General features: G+C 40.9%; 1 protein-coding gene across 1 annotated transcript in view; it reads right to left on the reverse strand.

The window, feature by feature from the left end:
* Tnrc6c (trinucleotide repeat containing 6C) overlaps window positions 1-22142 on the reverse strand; it is a gene marked incomplete in the record, with an annotated part of 139088 nt that overhangs the window by 18549 nt on the left and 98397 nt on the right. The window contains 8 exon segments of the mRNA XM_005407391.2: window positions 339-458; window positions 3778-3924; window positions 5716-5865; window positions 7963-8105; window positions 9729-9786; window positions 11027-11107; window positions 15508-15674; window positions 19282-19497. Of these exon segments, the coding sequence (XP_005407448.2) occupies window positions 339-458; window positions 3778-3924; window positions 5716-5865; window positions 7963-8105; window positions 9729-9786; window positions 11027-11107; window positions 15508-15674; window positions 19282-19497 (1082 nt within the window).

Raw genomic sequence — 22142 nt, forward strand, 5'->3', positions numbered from 1 at the left:
TATATGTCAGGCAGCAACTACATTCTGACTTGTTTAGTACGGTATTTTTGCATACAATCCTTTGGAGAACTGGGAAAAGTCACTTATATGGTATTTTATGTTCTCTGATTCAGGTGAGAAATTGGCTGAGACCTCAAAGAAAAACACAGGCCTAATTATGGGACCTTCTGATCACAGAGGAGCTGAAAATTTTACAAAGCTCAGCAAAAACACCCTTAAACAAAAAAACTTACTTTGCTAAAACAGTTTCGATAGATAATATATCCAGATGTGAAAAAAATGTTATAGTAACTGCTTGTCAGTGATGTGTTTGTAACCTGGGCAACCTTTCCACTCACCAGCTGCAGCTGATAGAGCTGGTTCAACATCGTCATATGCTGAGGATTAATAGGCGAGGTTAATAGTGCAGGGTTGAGACCAATGTTTTTTGCTGCAAACTGCAAAAGCTGTGCTTGAACCTGTTTAAAATAAAACATACTATTAGCCATCATATCTTTATTAAAATGTTTACTTGTCTACACAGTGTTTCTGTGACTCAAAATGAATAATTAACAATTGTATTTGTTTCAACATTGAGTTTGAAAGGCTATTATTAGAACACCTGTAGACATTTTAACATTAGTAGTTGACGTATTAAAAAGGAAGGAGGAAGAAAAGTCTTTGAAGCAATTTCTTCTTCCCAATACTTAGTCACATCTTAGTTGTCCTGTCCACAGTTGGGGGTCATTTCTATCAGTGACTGAGATCTTGTTCTGCCAAAGTGAAACCTTAAGGCCCGGCGGTGGGGAGGACTATTCCCATTGGCTGGCACCTCACTGGGTAGGCAGAGGCACGTGCCTTCCAGAGGTTCTCAGACCTGTTACAGCTGCAGCTGAAGCTGCCAGGAGGCTCAGCAAGCCCTTCTCCTCTACATGTGCACCTGCTCAGGATGCTGTCACCACTGCCAAGAGCAGAGGTCGCTTTCAGTGGACATCACTGGACATCACTGCCCCAGTCTCAGTGCAGAGCAGACCTGATGTCTACCTGTTGCCCACTCAAGACAGTCTCTTCAACGGGTACTCACTACTCTGAGCCAACCAGGGCCTGGCCATGCTATTTCAGTGTTTCAAATGTCAGACACAACTCTGCAGTGCAGGTGTATAAGATGATTTTAGGTGGACACAGTTGAGCATTTTTTTACTTTGATAGTGGTCCAGCATGTATTAGAAAAACACTAATTCTTCTACTTAGAGTAGAAATGCAAAGGTTTTTTTTTTTTTTTTTTTTTTTTTTTTTTCCTACTTGTTTTGTTTTGAGATAGGGTCTCAATATGTAGTTCAGGCTAGCCTTGAACTCACTATATACCCAGGCCAGCCTTGAACTCATGGTGATTTTCCTGCCTCAGCCTCCTGACTGTTAGGATTACAGGTATGTGCCACCATGCCCAGCCCACAAAATTTTATTTAAAAGTATATTTAAAGATAAGCCAATTTAAAGAAAAAATATGTAATGGTATAGGTAATATGAAGACATGGAGAACATTGTGAGATAGCACAGACATGACTGATACTTTGCACATCCTGGTCTGCACAGTCTACTCACTGTAGTCTTCTGCCTCTGCCTGAGATTAGCTGTGGTGGAGCTGGATCTGGGTACTGGGAGAAGACTGGAAGTGGCCTGTGCAGTCTCCAGCCATCATACAAACAGGCCACCCCTGCCTTTCTTGCCTTTTTCCCTGTGGTCGGGAATCATGTGGCAGGCTGTGAACTGCCTGTCCTCCCTGTCACAGGAGAGCCAGGTGCTATCTTGGTTAAGCCATCGCCTTCCGGGGCCTGTCTGTTATAGTAGTTTACTTGTAGTTTACTCTGCATCCTAACTAATGTACTTCACTATTATTCCACCAGGTTCTATACTTTTTTTTTTGTTTTGTTTTTTTGAGACAGGGTCTTGCTATGCAGTTCAGGCTGACCTTTGAGCTCACTTTGTAGCCCAGGCTGACCTCAAACTTGCAACGATCAACCTGCCTCAGCCTCCTGAGTGCTGGGATTACAGGCGTGTGCCACCACACCCGGCCCCAGGTTAGATACTTCTCAACTCAGTAATCAACATGGATTAAGGCCATTATGGAGTGATAATTACTTCCGGCAAATTCCCTGATGCATCCTGTTCTTTTCTCTTGGCCAACAGTCTTGTGTTTGTCCCCCAAATTCCTATGCTGAAACACAATCCTTAATACAGCGGCATTAAGAGATGGGACCTCTGGGAGGTGATTAGGTGCTCTTAGCAAAGAGGCTCGAGGGAGATTGTTTACTCCTTCTGCCACATGAGGATGCACAGAAGTCACTCCCCATGAAGGTTGAGCCCCCCCAGTACTGTACATAACCTAATCACCTGGGGCCTTGATCTGGGGCTGTCCAGCCTCCAGAACTATGAGTAATGGAGTCATGCTGTTTATAAATTACTGCAGTCCGAGGTCTTCTGGTATAGCAGTTCAAAGGGACAGATACCATATGCTAACAAACTGAACTAAAATTTAAACTTTATGGATAACAGAAGATGGATATGATGATAGTGAACCCTTTAGAGACGGGTGCCCAAACTGCAGCCCAAACTCACTTCAAAGTGCCAACAACTGCAATTAAACCTGAATAGTGAGGTTTTAGTTTAAGAAAAACTACTCATACATTAACATCTTCTGTCTTAAAAGATAAATAATGTGTGTGGCACAGGTTCACCGCCACTGGTTAGCATATTCTCTTTTGGAACAGGCTGAAAATAAAGACCCTCAGAAATCTCAAGTATCCTCTTGGTAACAGTCATCACTTAGGGAAGAATGTTTTTCCTCTGCCAGAAGAATGCTAGAAGGTGATGGAGATGGAGACTTCAAAATCCTTTTTGTTCTTCCTAAGCAGGGCTATGAGTCTTTCTCTGCCTACACATTGGGTAGAGCTCTGAGTTGGCTCAGGCTCAAAGAGGTTATCTGTATAAAGTAATTCATTGTGGAGTGTTCTTACAAGGGTAGGGACTGTCACACTATAATTATGAGTTTTTTTTTTTTTTTTGGTACCAGGGATTGAACTCACAACCTCATGTTTGCCAGGCTGTTACACTATAATTAAAAACTCAGTGTAAAGCCTAAAATTATGTAATGTTCTAAAGGTAAATAATGTTAATATGAAAAAGTGAGTATCAGGTCTTAGAGCTATGTAAACCAGTATCTTTTCTTTAGTTCCATTTGACTTTTTTTCCTTAAGAATCTCTTCATGCAAAATGACCTAGTACTAAATGAAGCTCCAAACCCACAATCCGTATGTCCTCTTGTCTGTGATCACATGTGGTCCCAGAAGCATAAGTCACTCTTGGGTGGTCTTGGGTGGCTTCCTCAATGTCCCTCACAGCCCACAGCCTGCCCTTTTCTCTCCCAGTAACCCAGGACCACCATCAGGTTCACTGAAGAGCTTTCTTAAGCCAGACCAGGTAAAGTGATGCCAGCAGAAGTGTGCTGGGCACTCTCCGCCCTGTCAGAGTCACTCTAACTTGCTGATGCTTATGTTGGGCTTCGGTGGCTGAGCCTGTCAAGAAGCAGACTCCGAGGATGTCTCTCAGGGCAGGACAGTCAGTTTACTACTTGATGGATTAAAATGACTTTGTAGGTTACAAATTGAAAGGCCTCCTCTGTGATGAGGATTAATTTAGCTCTCACTTTAAAACAGTGCTTAGAGGTGGCACAAGTCCCCACCACATGTCCGTGACCACGCCTGCGCCCACTTGTGCCTCCAACTGGGGCACTGGTCTGACCTGAGGGGATAGAAACTGAGGCACTTGAGCTCGGAGGCTGGGCTGGGAGGAGTTAAGAGGCTGCACTGGTGGCTGTGGCGGCTGCTGCATGGTCCTGGCTTGTGCTGCTCCGCTATTGCCAAACACACCCAGATTGCCACTCGGGATCTGTGGGGAGACAGAATGGATGGTCAGGGAGGCAGCAGTAAAGTGGGCTGGGTGGGGCGGGGTGATGTTTCCCCTAATCACGATGCAAGGCTGCTTCTGTTTCCTTTCACTCCCCCAGCCTCTGCTCTGGCACTCAGGATGAGTGTGGGTCATACTGGCTACAGAGGTTGGGGAATGAAGCTGTTTGTTTTTAAATCATAGGAGCCACATGACAGTGGCCAGATAAGGGTATCAACTAAAGAAACAATAACAGTGTTTCACGCATCAGCAACGAGGACATGGGTATTTGGGTGACAGACATTTCCCAAAGGCTGTGGTAAAATAAAGAGTAAGAATATGTGGCATAGACTACCATTACCCTGGAGAAGAATGACATTTTACTTCTTTTTGTTTTTTTAAGACAGGATCTTGCTTTGTTGTACAAATTGTACAGGTTCAATGGTGATCCTTATACCTCAGCCTCTCACATATCTGGGAATACAGGTAGGTACCACCTGGCCCAGCAAAAGCAACATTTTCAAACAAGAAACATAGCTACTATGTCAACCAACCCTGGAAATGAATCAATCGGCAAATCAGGGTAGTGAATTTAACCTTGTGTTGAATATAATAAATACATTTTGGATGTACTGTGTCATGAGCTACCTAACAAATAGATGGAGTAGGACACACTTTTGAGTTCTCTTGGGAGAGCCTATGCTCCTGAGGGGCTGCCAATATCCAGGTGTCACAACATATGAAATACCGGCTTCCCACCACTCTCCACCAGGCCAGCAATGGCATGAGCTCCAGGATAGTGCCCAGGATGAGCTAGAAGCTGCTGGGACCAACAAGGCCTGCTAGTAATTCCATGGGATCATAGGCACAGAGGGGCTATTCTGCCTCCCAAAGCAGTTATCTCCTTGAAGAGAAGCGCAAAGGCATCTGCGGGCCCTCCCTGAGAAAAGCAGTAAGCGGGCCTACTCTGCATCCAGGAAGCACGCTGCCAGGTGACTATGTTTTAGAGGATTCACAGGAAGGCAGGGCAGGCAGTCACATCTCACACAGAGATTCTACCTGCCTCAGAGGGCCAGTGGGACTCCTGAGGCCCTTCCCATAGAGGATGCCTTTACCTCCGGGGAAGGGGAAACACGTGGTGTTTCCTCTCAACTGAAGACTACTCAGCATGATTTCAACCAGCAGAAAGTTAGAACCAAGGTGCAGTGAGGAGCTCAAATATATTTTAGTGAAGTGTAAAAATAAAAATAACTTTGAAGATTTCCTATTACACAACCAAATTCAAGAATTTTATTCAATTTTTTTTTGTGATAATGGGGCTTGAACTTAGCACCTTCACCTGAGCCACTGTCATGGTCCTTTTATTTTATTTTAATTAACTAATTAACTTTTTTCCTACCAGGAATTGAACTCAGGGCCTTGCGCTTGTTAGGCAGATGTTGTGCCACTGAGCTACATCCCCAGCCCTTTATTTTTTTTTTTAAATTTTCAGACAGGGTCTTGTTTAGTTGCTGATTTGCCAAGGCTCGTCTTGAACTTTCTCAGTTTGAGCTCTGGTTTCAGCTTCCCAGCTGACAGGTATACGCCAACACACCTGGTCCTGTTATTCAATTCCTGACACCGGTGAATCACCCAAAGGAAACTCTGCTTACATAGTCTATCCTTCAACTGCCCTTACGTATTCTATTCTGTTTTAAAATAGAGGTATTAGCTAAAATAAGACAGTGTCTCCAACGCAGTTTTTAAGAGGCTAGTGAACACAGACCACAGCCTGCTCTCTCCCAACAGCCTTACCTGTCGAGAAGAGTTCAAGTTTTGCACGCCCAGCCCTGAGGCAATCCCACCCAGGGCCTGATTGGGGAGTGCACTGTTGGAAAGGGGGAGCTTCAGGCTTGGGGAAGGCAAAAACGGTGAAGTCGTGGGCTCTTCCACGAGGCCGCCATCCTGATTGGAAAAAGAAAGGGTGAGCTGTGTGCAGTGTCCATCAGTAGACAAAGCACCAAACAGTTTCCCAAGGAAATAGAGAGAGGTATGGATGGATAAAGAATTAAAAGATCAAAAAATGTGGATAACGGGGGAATGGAGAATATGGGTAAAAGGAAGAGGAGAAAAAAGAAAAGAGAAATAGGATTAAGATACATTTTCGTTTAAAAAACACTTAAGCATATACATTAGCTTTTAGTATGCTCACACACTGTTGCCCCCTACTAGGTAGCATAAGGAGAAGGGAGCAAAAGTGGGGACCAGGTGTTAGTTGGATAACACTTTATAACCATTTTCAAATATACAGGTTCTTTATGAGAGATTACGACTAAGGCTCTTAGGTATACATGAGGCTGAATTCTGATATTTACTTAATTTTGACCTACACACTCAGCAATTTCACAGGGTTTAACTTAACAAGAGGGTAGTTATGAAACAGACAGAATCCTATTCAATTTTTTTTTTTTCAAGATTTACTGAGGTCATTCTATGTGCCAAGGTCTTTGCAAATTGATCTCATCTAGTAGTACAACCAGCCTGCAGTCTTTTTTTTTTTGGTTTTTCTCCGGTACCGGGAACCGAACTCACGACCTTGCGCTTGCCAGGCAGGCGCTTTTGCCGTTGAGCTAAATCCCCAGCCCCAGCCTGCAGTCTTTTTGAGACAGGGTCTCACTCTGTAGTTAAGGCTGGCCTTGAGCTCACTTTGTAGCTCTGGCTGGTCTCAAGCTTGCAATGATCCTCCTGCCTCAGCAGCCTGCACTCTTACTCCTCATTTTAAGGGGAAGGAAACAGGCAGGGTCCCACACTTAGGGTTCCCAAATTTAACAAATAAAAATACAAGATGCCAAGTTAATTTGGAATTTTAGATGACTAACAATTTTTTAGTGGCTGTTCCTGGGCTACTCTGTAGAACAGCTTTATTTCTCTTTTCTTTTTTTTGTGGTACTGGGAACCCAAGGACATTCTACTACTCAGCTACATTCCTGCCGGCCCCTTTTGGTTTTATTTTGATAGGCTCTCGCTGAGTTGCCCAGGCTGACCTCAAACTGTGCTCCTCCTCCTGCCTCAGCCTCAAGAGTACCTAGGGTTACACATAGCCCAGCTTTCTGAAGCAGAACGTAAGGGGGCAGGTTCCAAGAACAGAATGTTCTCTTGGGGATGTTAAGGCCCCCTGTTGGAGCCTTTCTGGTCCTTAATTTACTTTTTTTTTAAAACTTTTTCCTTCATTTTTATTTTTCAGGGCTCAACATTCTGACTGAATTTTTTATTTTCAAAAAACTTTTTGGTACCAGGAATAGAACTCAGGGCCTTGGGCTTGCCAGGCAGGCACTGTGCTGCTGAGCTACATCCCTGGCCCCCGACTGAATTTAATGTCATGCTTGTCCTCTTTGTAGTCACATTAGTTGGAAAGGGGACATTAGTGACAATACTAGGACTGAGCTCTGTTTGGTCTTAAGTGTCCAGGGAGCTTCCCACAGATGCTATGGTGGGAAAGGCCAGCCAGATGCAGGTGCCCACACTACAACTTCTCTTTTTGTGAGGTAAAACATGCAATACATTTCCAAGTGGAAGATCTGTGAATTTATTTATTTAAAAAAATTTTTTTTTTGTCTTTTTGAGACAGAGTCTCGCTATGTAGTTCAGGTTGGCCTTGAGCTCACTTTGTAGCCCAGGCTGGCCTGGAACTCACAATGATCCTCCTGCCTCAGCATCCTGAATGTTGGGTTGGCAGGTGTGCGGTACCATGCCTGGCTTAGATCTATGAATTTAAAATTAGATAGCAAAACAGAAATTTGATGATCCTAGTCAACTGGACAAACTGAAGCTGATACCAGCCAAGTTCACACAAAAATAAAAACTGCTTTTCAGTTCCAGCAGTTTTTAATCCTACACATGTGAAATACATTACCTCTTTAACATCTATCTCAAAAAAAATAGTAAGAGTCACTTAAATACAACAGTCCAGCAAGTTTTTAACCTGACTTACATCAAAGACGCAGTTAAAATGAAAACACCTATTGTTACAAAAACAAACAAAAGAACTGCCTAAATCTGTACCTTGTCAAGAAAGGTGGGACGGTCCATGGAAGACTCTTTGGAGATTGGTGGGCGACAGCTGAGGGGTTTAGTGACCATTCCATTATAGTCAGTCACTCCCAGTCCACGCTTGTCCACGTCCACCTTCTTTTCCAGCAGAGCGCCTGGAGCACAATGAAAGCAATATAGATATCAAGCATGGTTACCAGTGTTGCACAGGACAGCCCTGGTGATAGCCTCAGGGAGGAAGATGGCCCTTCCCCCTCAAGAAGGGCAGAGGTGTAACCAGAGCACATCTGCTCAGCACCATGCTGCGTACTCGCCTGGCCCCTATGCGTGACATTGTCCCCTGCTCGCCTCTTTCTGTCCTGTCCCTGCTCCTCTGCACTCTGGCCATCCTGGCCTCCTGGCCCCTGGGATGAACCCTGCCTGTTTCCCAGGTCCCCATGCACTTTCTTCCTCCCTCTACCCATCATGTCTCAGGGGCTCTCTCTTCCTGATGACCCAGCTTGGGCAACTCTTCTCCCATCTCCTGAACATTACTTCTCATGTACTGAGTGATAATAGATACTGACTCTGTCCTCATGAGTCTTCCAATCTAATTACCAGTAGTACCTGTTTGGGCCATTTAACCTGTGCACTATTTTATAGTCCAAGAAGTTAGAATTTACTGCTTCAGTTTATGCTGGTGTCTGAACCACATGCTATGGGACCCCAGTATGATTATATAGTCTATCTCCAACTCATAGCGTCTACATCTGAAAATGTACCTGCTCAGTGAAATTTATTTGTAATTCAAAGATTAATAAATATAACAGTACTTATGTGGCTGTTTGTGGAAACGTACAAACTGGCAGATTTGAGTCACCTGATATTCCCACATACAGATGGGGTCCAACAAAGTGAAGCTCTGCCTTCTTGCTTTGGATCTCACATAGTCAAGTGTCCTTTTGGTGGGCCACTTAGCACCATATTTTTCATATTTTTGTGGTTTTTGTTGGTGATTTTGGTGTTTAAAATGGTCCCTCTTGCAGGGCTGCAGACTGTCTAGTGTTCCCAAGTATAAGAAATGTGAGCTGTGCCTTTCAGGGAAAGTGTGTCGTAAGTTTCCTTCAGTGGTGTGGGTTGGAAGCTTAGTGTCAATGAATCAACAGAGTTCATCTAGCAGGAGGAAGGGGAAATCACTCAAGATGTGCTAACATGACATCGATTTGCTAATTCAGTATCTGCAGTGGCTTCACAGGACATAATTACCAAGAATATGGAGAACAGACTGTATTTATGAACACTCGAAACAATAATTCTTTCACAGAAAGCAGTTGCACTATGAGATTGCTTGTTCTGACAGCAAAGCCCGTCTCCTAAGAAGAGAAATGTGCTCAGCTGCACAGTGGTGCCTCCACGGTCCATAAATTGCCTTTGAGAGGCCAAGGCTTGAAGAGTTCCATTGGGACCCAAAGAGGTCTGATGTGAGGTCCCAGCATAGTCTCCAAGTGTCATTACTTCCTCTCAAAACAGGTGTATACATCCCACCAATTTGTTGGAGTACTGGAAAAAATGAAGCAGCAAATATGCTTCAAATACAACATTCGCCTCCAGAGCCCATCTGCCTGACAGACTGTGTGGTCAGTCCCTGTCCTATGGTTGCTTGCTCCTTCCCTGTGGCCTGCTTTTGTCTATCCAGTGCAAATTCCACCATTAATCCAAGACTGTAAGATGCTTCTGAAAAAGTGAAAGTTGGCCAAGACACGGGTGAAAGAGTGCTCTTCGTGTGCCCTGTCACTTACTCATGGCCTGGTCAAGGTTCATATTGTTGCTCTTCAAGGCCTCTTCAGCTGGCTCTCTCTGTGGAGCAAAGTGGAATTCTCATTAGTGGGGCACAGTGGCCAACAGCATAGCTGGTAAACAGGTTAATCACTACTGACTTGGCTGTTGTTATTAGGTTTTGGAATTGGAAATGCTTTTCTCCACTGTAGAGGTTAGAGATAATGTCTTTCAAGTAGAAAATCCGTATAATTTAGTGACTGACTTGCCAGAAACAGCGTCAAAGTTACTGGCAGAGTCAGAGATCTAGGCTCTATCACACAAACTTTTCCTCAAGAAATAGAAAAAGAACAAGTAGGTTCCTGTTGGTAATCATCTCTCAGACTGCAGCAGATTGATCTTCATATACCAGAACCCGGGAGCTCTGTGATGACCATGTTGCCTGGCCCCAGCAGACCTGTCACTCCAACCAGGGAGAGGGTGGACCCTTCCCCAGTGCAGACAGTACCCAGGGTGAGGTACATGAGGTCGTTCTGGACCCCTCATTTTAGGGACACACACTGCGATTGGAAGACAAATACTTATGTGAATCTGGACTTGGAAAGCAGACACTTGAAGGGACTGCATGGTGAACCTGGTTGCCAGCCTTTGGTCTCAGGATTCCTGTCATCCAACCCTAGGACCAGAACACTGGTATTCTGGGGACTATTTTATGCCCCAAATTCTTCCTGTACAACTAAATTGCCTTGGTTAGGATGCTTTTTTGGCATATGATGCTTTAGTCCCTTATACCAAATTTTTGTTTATGTCCTTTTTTTGGCACCTGGAATCGAACTTGGGACCTTGCACTTGCCAGGCAGGTGCTTGTACCACTGAGCTACATCCCCGGCCCCTCTTATACCAAATTTTGTGTGTGTGTGATCTTTTATCAATCTACTACATAAATTAATGAAATAAACCCATGGAAATTACAAATCTTACACAGTTTTATTCTAGCTGAAGGCTCTCATGCCTTTTTTTGTACTGGGAACTGAACTCACGACCTTCTGCTTGCCACGCAGGCACTGTGCCACTGAGTTATATTCCTGCCCTTCTCATGCCTTTCTTGATAGAAAATGAACAAACCTTTGTTGGGGTTCAAAGCAGTAACCTCTCAGCCTAACTTCCTAGGCCAAAGGGCACTTAAAAGCTAATTAATTAGTTCAGTTACTTCATTCCTCAAAAAGCCTTTCTGCCTTGTCATAAACACCAAACACTGATAAGAAACAATTAAGGCTGTTTGCTTAGGAAACTGTGGTAGTAGTAATAAGACACCAGTCACCGGGAAGCCCATGTCTGTGAGTTGTTTGATCAGCCGGCTCATGATCCAAGCCTCATCCTGCTTGCCAGATGTCTTCATGCCCTAGAATGAAGCCCAGGCAGAAGAAAGACCACAAGTTACATTTTAATGCTTTCTTTTAGAAATGAGAAACTGCTGAAACTCATGGTGCTTTAAAAGTCACAGAGTCTTCTGCATTAGTGTTGAATCATGCTGGGTTCCACAGTGTTCCTGGCAGTATCTTGGGGCTAACACCACAGGAAATTGCAGGTACATGTGCATGTTGGTTTACATGTGTAACTTACAGACTTACAAAAGCAGGGCCATCATTTCTTTTTCTCAGAGGATTAATTTGGTTCATCACAAATATATACTACTATCAAATAGTCACAAGAATACTCCCTTGAACTTGGTGCTATGTGATGCCCACTAAAAATTATGTTTTTTTCCCCTTTTATAAGCTTTATTCTAAATAATAACAAATGCAGAGGGTTCCTTCCAAGGAAAAAAGGTTAACAGAGAAAAGGAAGATCAAACCTAGTAATTTCATTAATTATTCATTGCTTATAGCACTCAGGTGAGAGGAAAGGAGCAGGCAGAATGTTGGAGGGAAAGGAAAAAGAGAAAAGTGGGGAAGGGCAAAGGGTGCCGTGTGAGTCAGATAAGCAAGCTGGACCAATTTCCTTCCAACTATGCAACACCAAGGCTCTAAAGATACAAACATGCGTGCGCACACACACATACACACTGTAACTAGATAGTGGAGCATGCAGAACTATAAAAACTAACAGATTCTCTGTTCCCCAAGGAAGTAGCTTATTGGGGGGGGGACGTTATTTTAATTGTCAGTATGCTGCCAGAGCCAGATTAGCCAAAATCATATTATTTTAATTTACTAATTTGGTATTTCTTATCTCACTGTGATCAGATTACCTGCCAACCCAACTGTAAAGGACTTCCTTTTGAGCCTGTAACCTTTTTTCCTTATGAATGGAAAGTCTGACTTCAGTTTTTGGTTTCTACTTACTACTTATTGAATTCTTTTCTAATGTCTTTTTCAAGCAGCAATATATTTACTTGGTTCAAAAGAACAAAATGCAAGAAAAGACTCTTCATTCCATGCCCCTTTACATGCTTGGTTCCTGTTCTAAGAGGAAGTCCCCCTTAGCAGAGTCTAATCTTCCTCCCAGAGAACTTAGAACAGTCTCCAGCAGCTGTTACATCTACCTAAAATTAGTGGTATGCCACACATTTCTGTTCCTTGTCTCTTCATGTAACAATATACTCTGTTGATTTTTTTTTTTTTTTTTTTTTGAGACAATGTCTTGCTATGTAGTTCAGGCTGGCCTTTAACTAACTATACATCTTAAGATGGCCCTGAACTTGTGGCAATCCTCCTGCCTCAGCCTTTTGAGTGCTGGGATTATAGATGTGTGTCACCATGCCAGCTATTTTGTTGATCTTTTCATATCAATATAGAATTTTCTTTAAAAAATATTTAGCCTCCTATGTGATGCACCTGGCATAATTTACCCAGCTATCCCACCAATGCATATTTATTTTCATTCTATTACTATAAAAATGATGTAACAGTGTGAGTGGAAACCTCTATCAATGTGCTGACATCTTGGTCATTTTGATAGCACCACACAGCCCTCCTTTCGGATTATGTTAATTTGCACTCCTGCCAGTAATGAAAGAGTACTGGTTTCACATAGCTTTGACAGCACAATGTTTATTATTTTATTTTTGGTGTCAGGGATTGAACCCAGGGTCAACGAGCCACACCTCTATCCCTCAGAGTGTGCTCATTAAACTTTTGGATTTCTGCTGATATAAGACAGGAAAAACGGCATCTCTCGGTATTGTTTTAAATTTTTTTCCTCTTTTTCCTTTTTCTTCTGTGGGAGTGGGATTGAACCAGGGCCTTCTCACTGAGCTACAACCCCAGATGTTTTTTATTTTGAGATGGTTTCACTAAGTTACTAAGTTGCCTAGGCTGGATTCAAAATTGGAATCTTCCTGTATCATAACCTCCTAGAGTACTGGCATATGCCCAGTTTGAGTTCTCTTTTTATAATCAAGGTGACTATTTCATTTGCTAAGAGCTATATGATTTCCTTTCTATGAGTCATCTACTATTCATTTTCTTTGTTCATTTTTTTATTGGGTTACTGGCTAATGTTTAAAAAAAAAATCAGTCTCTAGCCTTTTCTACATGTAAGAGATCAGTCCTTTCTCTATGATATGAATTACAATTTTTTTTTCCAGTTTGTTATTTGTCCTTTGATTTTGATTAGGGTATTTTTTCTCATATAGTTTTTATGGTTACTGTTTTAATCTAAACTCTTTTATAACTTTTAGATTTTAGTCATAGTGAGAATGGTCCTTCTCACTATAAACTGTTTTTATAACTATTTAATTTATTTATTTATTTTGAGGGTGTTTCTGCGTAGTACAGGCTGGCTTCCATCTTGAAGTGATCCTCCTGCCTCACCTTCTCGAGTGCTGGGATTACAGGCATGTACTACCACACTCAACTTCTTCTGTGTTTTTCTTTTTAAATTTTTTTTAATTTTTCATATTTGAATTTGTGATAGAATCTATGCTGGGACACAGTGGGTTGTAGATCTCAATTCCTTTCAGATGGCTGCCTGTTTATTTCAAGAGTACTTAGTGGTCACCACAGTAATTCTCAAACTTCTTGGTCTCAGGACCCCATTACACTCTAAAATTAAGGATCCCAAAGAAACTTTGTTTCTAAAAGAGTTGTATCTATTGATACTGCATTTGAAGTTAAAACTGATAAATTTAAAAATTACATTAATGTTAAAAAACAGCAATACCAATTCATTACATGTTAACATAAATAACATATTTAAAAGAAAAATAAATATATTTACTAAAACATTTTTTGAGAAGAATGACATTGTTTTGCCTTTTTGCACATCTCTATTAAAGGTTGGCACTAAGCATCGACTGGTTTCTCAGGTGTGTTTCTGCACACGCTCTGCGTAATCATGTCTCTCGGCAGCTCCATCTGCAATGGTTTGGGTCTTAAGTGTTCCCAAAGGTCCTTGTGTTGAAGGCTGTTCCCTAAAGTGGCACTGCTTGGAGGTCATGTTCCTTTAACACATCCTGCTTACTTGAACCACCAGTGTTACAGGCATGACTATGTCATTGGGTGGCTTATATCACCAGTCGTACAAATGAATCTAATCACTTTTATTTGTCTGTATACTAATAAAGTTAATAAAAAGTCTATAAATGGACTAAATCTAGTTGGTTGCTTAAATATGAATAATTACTGTTTGAATATAAATATTAATATTTAATTAAATCCTAATGTATTAATCATTAATACTATTCATACCAATTAAAATGATTATAATAATCAACAAACTTATTTCATTAAAAGAAATTTATAGTTATTATATTATGAATAGCTTATCAACAATTAAATATATATTAATGAATAACCTTATCAACAATTAAAATTTTCAGCTGGGTGTGGTAGTGCACGCCTGTGATCCCAGCACTTGGGAGGCTGAGGCAGGAGGATTGTTGTGAGTTTGAGACCAGCTTAGGCTACAAAATGAGCTCAAGGCCAGCCTGAACTGCATAGTGAGACCTGGTCTCAGAAAGACCAAAAAAAAAAACCAAAAAACAAAAACCAAAACATTTTAACATGGAAGCCTTACAAGTACCCCGCTGCTGGTGTATATAATATGCATTTATAGCTGCTATCCCATAAATTAGCTGTATTATAATTTTTGTACCATTTTAATGTTTTCCTTAAGGAACTGTAATGTGATGACATCTGGTCTCCTAAATCAACACCTTCTTTGCATTACTGTAATCAAAGACCTCCTGAGAAGTGGTATAGCTGCTCCATGGGACAGTTATGCACATACCACCAGTGGTTCAAGTTGGCAGGAATGCTTGAATTCAAATTGGAGGTGTCTGGCAGAGAGATACACAAATTATGAATGTGAACATGTTAAGAGATAGAATGGATAATCTGGTGTTTGAGTCATGGGGTTGGGCCTTCAGCAGTGATAATGGGACCCCAGACTTTGCTTTCTCTTTTACTTCCTGGTCATAGGATGAGCAGTTTTGCTCTACCACATGGTTTCCCAAAGGAGTAAAGATCAATCAGTCATGGACTAAAACCTCTAAAACTGGGAGCCAAAATAAACCTTTCCTCTTTGTAAGTTGATTTATCTGAGGTGTTTATTATAGCAATGGAAAACTGGCTAAATTAACACCCTATCCCAGGGAATGAACTTTCTGGAAAAGACAAAATCTTAGCACCAGAGAAACACTTTTGACCTTGCTGACCCCTGAAAGGATCTCTTACAGGAACACCTAAAGGTCTGAACTGCACCCTGGAAATCTCATGTGTAGTTTTCCACCCTGTGCTGCAGATGCCACCTTTAAGCCATTGGCTCTGGAAGTTTCTCCCACAGGAGTGCCATGCCTACCTTCTGAAGTCCTTTCTTGGGGGCATTACCCCAGGAGCTGCAGGAGGAGGCGCTTTCTTGGGAAGCAGCATTATTCCACATGTCCCCTTCCTCATCCTCCCACTGGCCGGTGCCCAGGTTCATTTCGTCCCCACCACTGCCCCAGCCTTCTTGCATAGATTTGGAAGCTAGAAAGAGAGCAAACAGAAACTTAGCCAGCTTACTACCTCTAAGGTGCAGAATGCTTCACTATTACATACATGATTTAGGGTGTATGTGAAAATGTAAGTGTGGCGTAATTCACCTCTTTACTCTTTCCTTTCCCCAGACACAAGAACTTAATTTCTCCTACTAGACATGCACAATGTATATGTGTACATTTTTTCTTCACACTCCACGTGTTTGCTATATGTTATTCCAAACTTCTTTAACCAACTGTAGATCAATTTGAAACCCAGGCAGTCTTTTTTTTCTTTTTGAGACAGGGTCTTGCTATGCAGTTTAGGCTGGGCTTGAACTCACTATGTAGCCCAGGCTGGCCTCGAGCTTGCAGTGATCTCCTGCCTCAGCTTCCCGAGTGCTGGGATTACAGGAGGGCACCACCATAACCGGCAAAACCTAGGCAGGCTAAAAATGATTCCTGTGTGCCAATCTCTGCCTGGAATGAAAAGATCTCTCAAAAGTGGGTTCTTCAGAAATGTCACTGTCTTCTTTGTAGTTCTTTGTCACATCCTGGTTTAAACTTGTGGGCACTATGTCACGTGGGTCAGTGCTTCTCACATTTAGCCCCCTGTGGGAGTTGGTGATGACCCTGTGATATGCAGCACATCTAGGGTAGGCCCAGCCATGTGCATTTCTCACAAGCTACCAGGACACATCTACAACTGCTGGACAGAGCCCTAGGCAGAGGAAATTCGAATTGGCTACTGAATTTTTACTTCTTTCTCCCTTCGCAAAATACAAAGTGATTTCAGGTGTCCAAGCTACTTCAAATTTCTACTTCTTGGAAAAACCAGAAAAAGTTAAAGGATAGGTTATAGTAGTTAGCTGAGGTTTGTTAGATGATGAAAATGATATTTATAAGATAGGGAGGCAAATACACAGACCTTAAAGACAGAATATAAAAACAGAATATACTTCCTCAAAATGGAATGTTCCACAAGGTCCCTTATCCTTTAACTTTGCAACAAAAAGCAATGAGAGCTGGAGATATAGCTCAGTGGCACAGTCCCTCTGCCTGGCAAACGCAAGGCTGTGAGTTTGATTCCCAGTACCAAAAAACAAACAAAAAAACCCAAAAAGCAAAAAAAAAAAAAAAAAAAAAAAAAAAAAAAGTAATAAAAATGGAATAAATATTTCCAGCAGAAGGGATAGGTATACGGAACATACCAACCATTCAACAAAATAATGCAATCAACGGTTTCACTTTAAGCTCAAGGATATCTAGTGACAGCCAAGAAAATGCTGCTGCTTTGGCAGCCATGTGAATGATTAATCTTAATCAGACTTAAATCAGTTATATTTATGTGAACATCACACATATTACATTTATGTTAATATCACATGTATACATTACATCCACATAGTATGAGATTTTCATGCAGTAAATATAATCCTGAAATCATGTAAGAATGTATAGGTATACTCACTACAGTTACAGAAAATGGGAGGGAAAAGCACAGTTGCTTTTTCAAGATTTTTTTTTTCAGTGCTGGCTACTGAACCGGGTCTCACACATAGTAGGTAAACACTGTATCATCTTTTCTCAAGTTATTTTAAGCATAAACATAAAGTATCCGAAGTTAAATTTTGTTTGTAAGATTAAAGCAAGGCAAGAAATACCAAGACTGCTATAGATATGTGTTTTCAAATATTTCTCAAGAGGAAAAAAATGATGGGCTTTATTCATCTTGTTTGATGAGATAAATTTAAATAGGCAGATACAAAACACTGCTAAAGGAGTGAGCGCCATTGCAGGCTGCATGCTTATGCATGCACACCACAGGTGTGGTGGCTCATGCCTAGAATCCTTGCATTTGGTAGGCTTAGGCAGGAGGATCATTTCAAGTTCAAGGCCAGCCTGGACAACACAGTAAGTTTAAGACTAGCCTATGTTACACAGTGAGACCCTGTCTCAAAAAACAGAACAATACAAGATAAAACAAAACAAAACATACCTGGAACCAGAAGTGTTTCTCATTTCAGATTTTTAAAAAAAATTTTATATTATTTCCAAAACTGAAACATAATGAAACATGTTAGGGATGTTTAAACATTTGTTTCATAGACATCTTATACATAAAACCTACAAGGAAACTGTACTTTGTTTTGCATTTGGTGGTACTGGGGAGGGAACCCAGGGCATTGTTTGTGCTAGGCAAGTATTCTACCACAGAGCTATATGCTTTGCCCTATTTAATTTTTATTTTGACAGGTGGTCTCACTTAAGTTATCCAGACAGGCTCTAAACTTCTGATCCTCCTTAGCCCCCAGTAGCTAGAATTATAGGTGTGTACTATCATGCCTGGCTCTGAAGATTATTTTTTTGGGTACCAGGAATCAAACTCAGTACCTTTTGTTTGCCAGGCAGGTGCTGGGCCGTTGAGCTATACCTCCAACGCCCCGAAGATAAATTTACATAATGCTTTTTTTTTTCAGTATTAGAACTTGTACCTAGGGTTTTTGCACTGAGCTACATCTCCAGCCCATTTTATCTTTTAAATTCTGAGACAGAATCTTGCTTAAATGTTTGATCCTCCTGCCTCAGCCTCCCACAGTGTTGGGATATCAGGCATGTGCCACTATACTTGGCAACATAGTATTATTGTTAGTGTTCTTGCATTTTGACTGTGACCTGACACATGAGGATAGGTGTAGAATTTTCAACATGCAGTGTCGTGTGGTACTCAACTTTCAGATTTTAGAGCATTTTGGATTTGGGATTTTCAGCCTGGGAATGCTGAGCCTGTAGTAGTACCAAACATGCATGCTCAAGTGCTTTGAATCTTGAATTTTTTTTTTTTTTTGTCTTTTTGAGACAGGATCTCACTATGCAGTTTATTTTATTTTATTTTTGGTTTTTTTTTCTGGTACCGGGAATCAAACTCATGACCTTGCGCTTGCCAGGCAGGTGCTGTGCCACTGAACTAAATTCCCAGCCCCTCGCTATGCAGTTTAGGCTGGCCTTGAGCTCACTTTGTAGCCCAGGCTGATCTCGAACTCGCAATAATCCTCCTGCCTCAGCCTCCCAAGAGCTGGGATTACAGACAGGCACCACCACGCCTGGCTTCTTGTATTAATTTTTAAAAGGAGGGCACAGACTCCTGTTAAAACCTTTTTTATGTTTATATATCAGACATGAACAGTTTTGTTACAGTCTTGGCTTAAAGTTAGTCTTGAAGTGTCCATATAGTAATAAAAAATTTACCTTTTAAAATTCAATGACAGCTTGATACAGCTCTGTGGTAAAGTACACATTTAGGATGCATGAGGCCCTGGGTTCAATCCCCAGTACCCGGCACTTAGGAGGTTGAGGTAGGAACAACTGGAGGCCAGCCTGGGCTAGTGAGTTCAAGGCTAGCCTGAACTATGTGGTAAGGCTCTGTCTCAAAAAACCAACAAAACAAAACAAAGCAGAGCAAAATGACAATCCTCAGTACCAAATAAAATAAAATAAAAGTGAGATGGATTAAAATAAAAGTGTGTTCTAAAAAAAAATCAATGAAAGGTCCCCCTTGAAATATTCTGAACCATTTCCAAGTCGCCAGACCAGGGCAGGCAGGATGCTTAGCTCACCTGGTTTACACAGGGCTGGGGTGGCAGTGGGTGCGCCAGCTCTTCCAAAGGTCACCGCTGGCTCAGCAGGGTGATCTCCCCATCCGCTACCACTGTTGGGTGGCTTCCCCCATGCTGCTGTGCCGTTGTCGACTAGAGTGGATGGAGAAGATGGCTCTCCCCATGCATTTTCAGCCTTTGAGTGGACATTAGGCATTTCTCCCCAGCCTGATGAAACTGCAAAGGAGCCAAAGGAGAGAGCAAATAATAAAAGTGAAATGGAAAAAGTAAATGTGATTCAGCTCTCAAAACCAGCTCAAATGCTAGTCACTCAGCATCTCTTCAGTGAATTCACCTACTGCTGTCAGTCACACTGGAAGCTCCTGATAGCTCCTCTCAGTTGTAATTTTCATAGAAATATATTATTTCAGAGAGGAGATGTGAGTATTTAAAGTAGTAAACAGATCAGAAAGGACTGGATTCTCCATGCAAGAGAAAACTTATGGTATAATATGTGAATAGTTATGTATGTTTTAAATTATTTGGCCTCAGCAAGGATACATGAAATCTATTTATTTTCTTTTTCAAGAGAAAAAAAACTGTCCAGACAATATTAGCATAAACCTTTCTTTTCAGTGAACTTAGTAGCATAACTATCTTTATATACATGTGTGTGTATATATATATATATATATATATATATATATACACACACACACACACATATATATAATTTTTTTTCTTTTTCCTTTTCCCTTCCTTCTTTTCTCCATCCCCCTATCCCAGTTTCTCTTTCTTTTTTTCTTTCTTTCTTTCTTTCTTTTTTTTTTTGTCTTTTTGAGACAGGGTCTCACTAAGCAGTTCAGGCTGGCCTTGAACTCACTTTACAGCCCAGGCTGGTCTCCAACTCGCAATGATCCTCCTGCCTCAGCCTCCCAAAGTGCTGGGATTACAGGCATGTGCGACCACGCCTGGCTTCTCTTTCTTTTGAAGTTTCTTCCCATTTTGCAATGTCTGTTGTACATTTTGAACCTTATTTATTCTTTCAGCTTCTTACACTAGGGAGACAATATGATGTTTACATATGTGTCTGGTTTATTTTACTTATGAGTATGGTCTTGAGATGCATCCAAAACCTATTAATTATCTTACTAAAGGTAGCATGAAATCAGTTCCCTTGCTGTATTTTATCCTAATAAAATGCAGTAATATTGATTAATGACAAAAGGACATGCAACCTATGAATCATTTTAAATTACAAGATGAGCCTATGCTGAAGAAACAGATTATACAAACTGCTACCATTAATAGGGGGGGTATCCCTATCAGTTACTGCCAGCAATAGCTAACTATATTACCTATAATTACATGGAAAAAAATGTTATTGGGGAAAGCAGCTTTACAAACTGAAGGGACAAAATTAAATCTGGGAAATGAACATAGCTGATAAAAATTATGGATGCTTTGGAAAGCTAAAGGAGAGCATTACTAAAGACCAATCATCTATGAAAATATCTATTCACTGTAGATAACAGTGAATTCACCTTGAATTTGTCATTCCTATACTTCCATCTCTTTGAAAGACAACATTATAAATTTTTATAGATTATTTAACTAAGTTAAAACTAAGAATGCATATAATTATAGTTAATTGCATTTTACACAAAATTTTAAATTTGGATAAAAGCAGAAAACATTCTATAGAGTACCTTATGCAGAAGGCAAATGATTTGCAAGCTTAATGCTTCAAAATCTTACAAATGGGAGAAAATCTGCTTACTCAAAAAATAAGAAAACAAAGTTCCCACTTTAAGTTGATGTGTAGCTAGACTATTAATATATATACAAACTCTAGGTAACCCTCATGATGTGTGTGCTGACGCTCTCAGGCTCTAGAAGAAACTCTACAAACTGGGATACTGTACATCATATAATTTTGATGGAAAACAAGTATTTTCAATGAGAAATAATTTTAAATACATAACATTAAAACAATTTCCACTGTTTAGCATTTACTGCTAGAGCGAATCTGGTCTCCTTTTTGTTATTTTAAAGCTAGCTGATGAGGCATAACAAATTTCTTTTTTTTCTTTTTACGACTGTTTTGCTATGAAGTTCAGGCTGGGGTTGAACTCACTAACAAATTTCTACTTTCAATGAAAACATTCACATTAAAAATTTTAAAATGATCTTTCTAGGGCTAGAGTCTAGCTCTGTGGTAGATCATGAGCACAAGGTCCAGGCTTCAATACTCAGCATCATTAAAATAAAGTAAAATAAAATAATCCTTTAAGTACTACCATTTTTTGGAATATATTTCTGTACAGTAGAGTTCTGGAATCATTACATCCTTTTAGTTTCTTCACTGAACAAATACAGAGTTGAGAATATAAAATAAGAAAAGAGCACCACCAGGATAAGTAGTTTTTACTGTTTATAAATTTTCTTTTGTTTCCTTTTTTTGGTGCTAGACATTGAACCTTGCACATGCTAGGCAAGCACTCTAGTGCTGGGTTACCTTCCCAGCTGTTTGTATTTTATTTTGAGACAGGCTCTTGCTAAGATGTCCAGCCTGGCTTTGAATTTATGATCCTTCTGCCTCAGCCTCTTGAGTGGCTGGGATTTCACTGTGCCATTTAACCATTTTTCATCTTCCTATCGGAGTAGAAAAAACAAAGTGCCTAAGTGGTGCACACTAGGAAACTAGGAGTGAACAAGGGCAGAGGCCAAGGAAGCAGACTTTCCCTAACTCAAGGAGCCATCCCTTCATAAATGCCATAAATTAAGCCAACAGATGGCATTCTGTCTTTTGTGAAAGCAATAATCAGTTTCGTAAGTGTCACAGGCAGTCCTTTTTGGGAAGAAAGGTTTAGTTTAAAAGT

Source organism: Chinchilla lanigera, unplaced genomic scaffold (genome assembly GCF_000276665.1).
Source record: "Chinchilla lanigera isolate Chin_1 unplaced genomic scaffold, ChiLan1.0 scaffold00105, whole genome shotgun sequence".
NCBI lineage: Eukaryota > Metazoa > Chordata > Mammalia > Rodentia > Chinchillidae > Chinchilla > Chinchilla lanigera.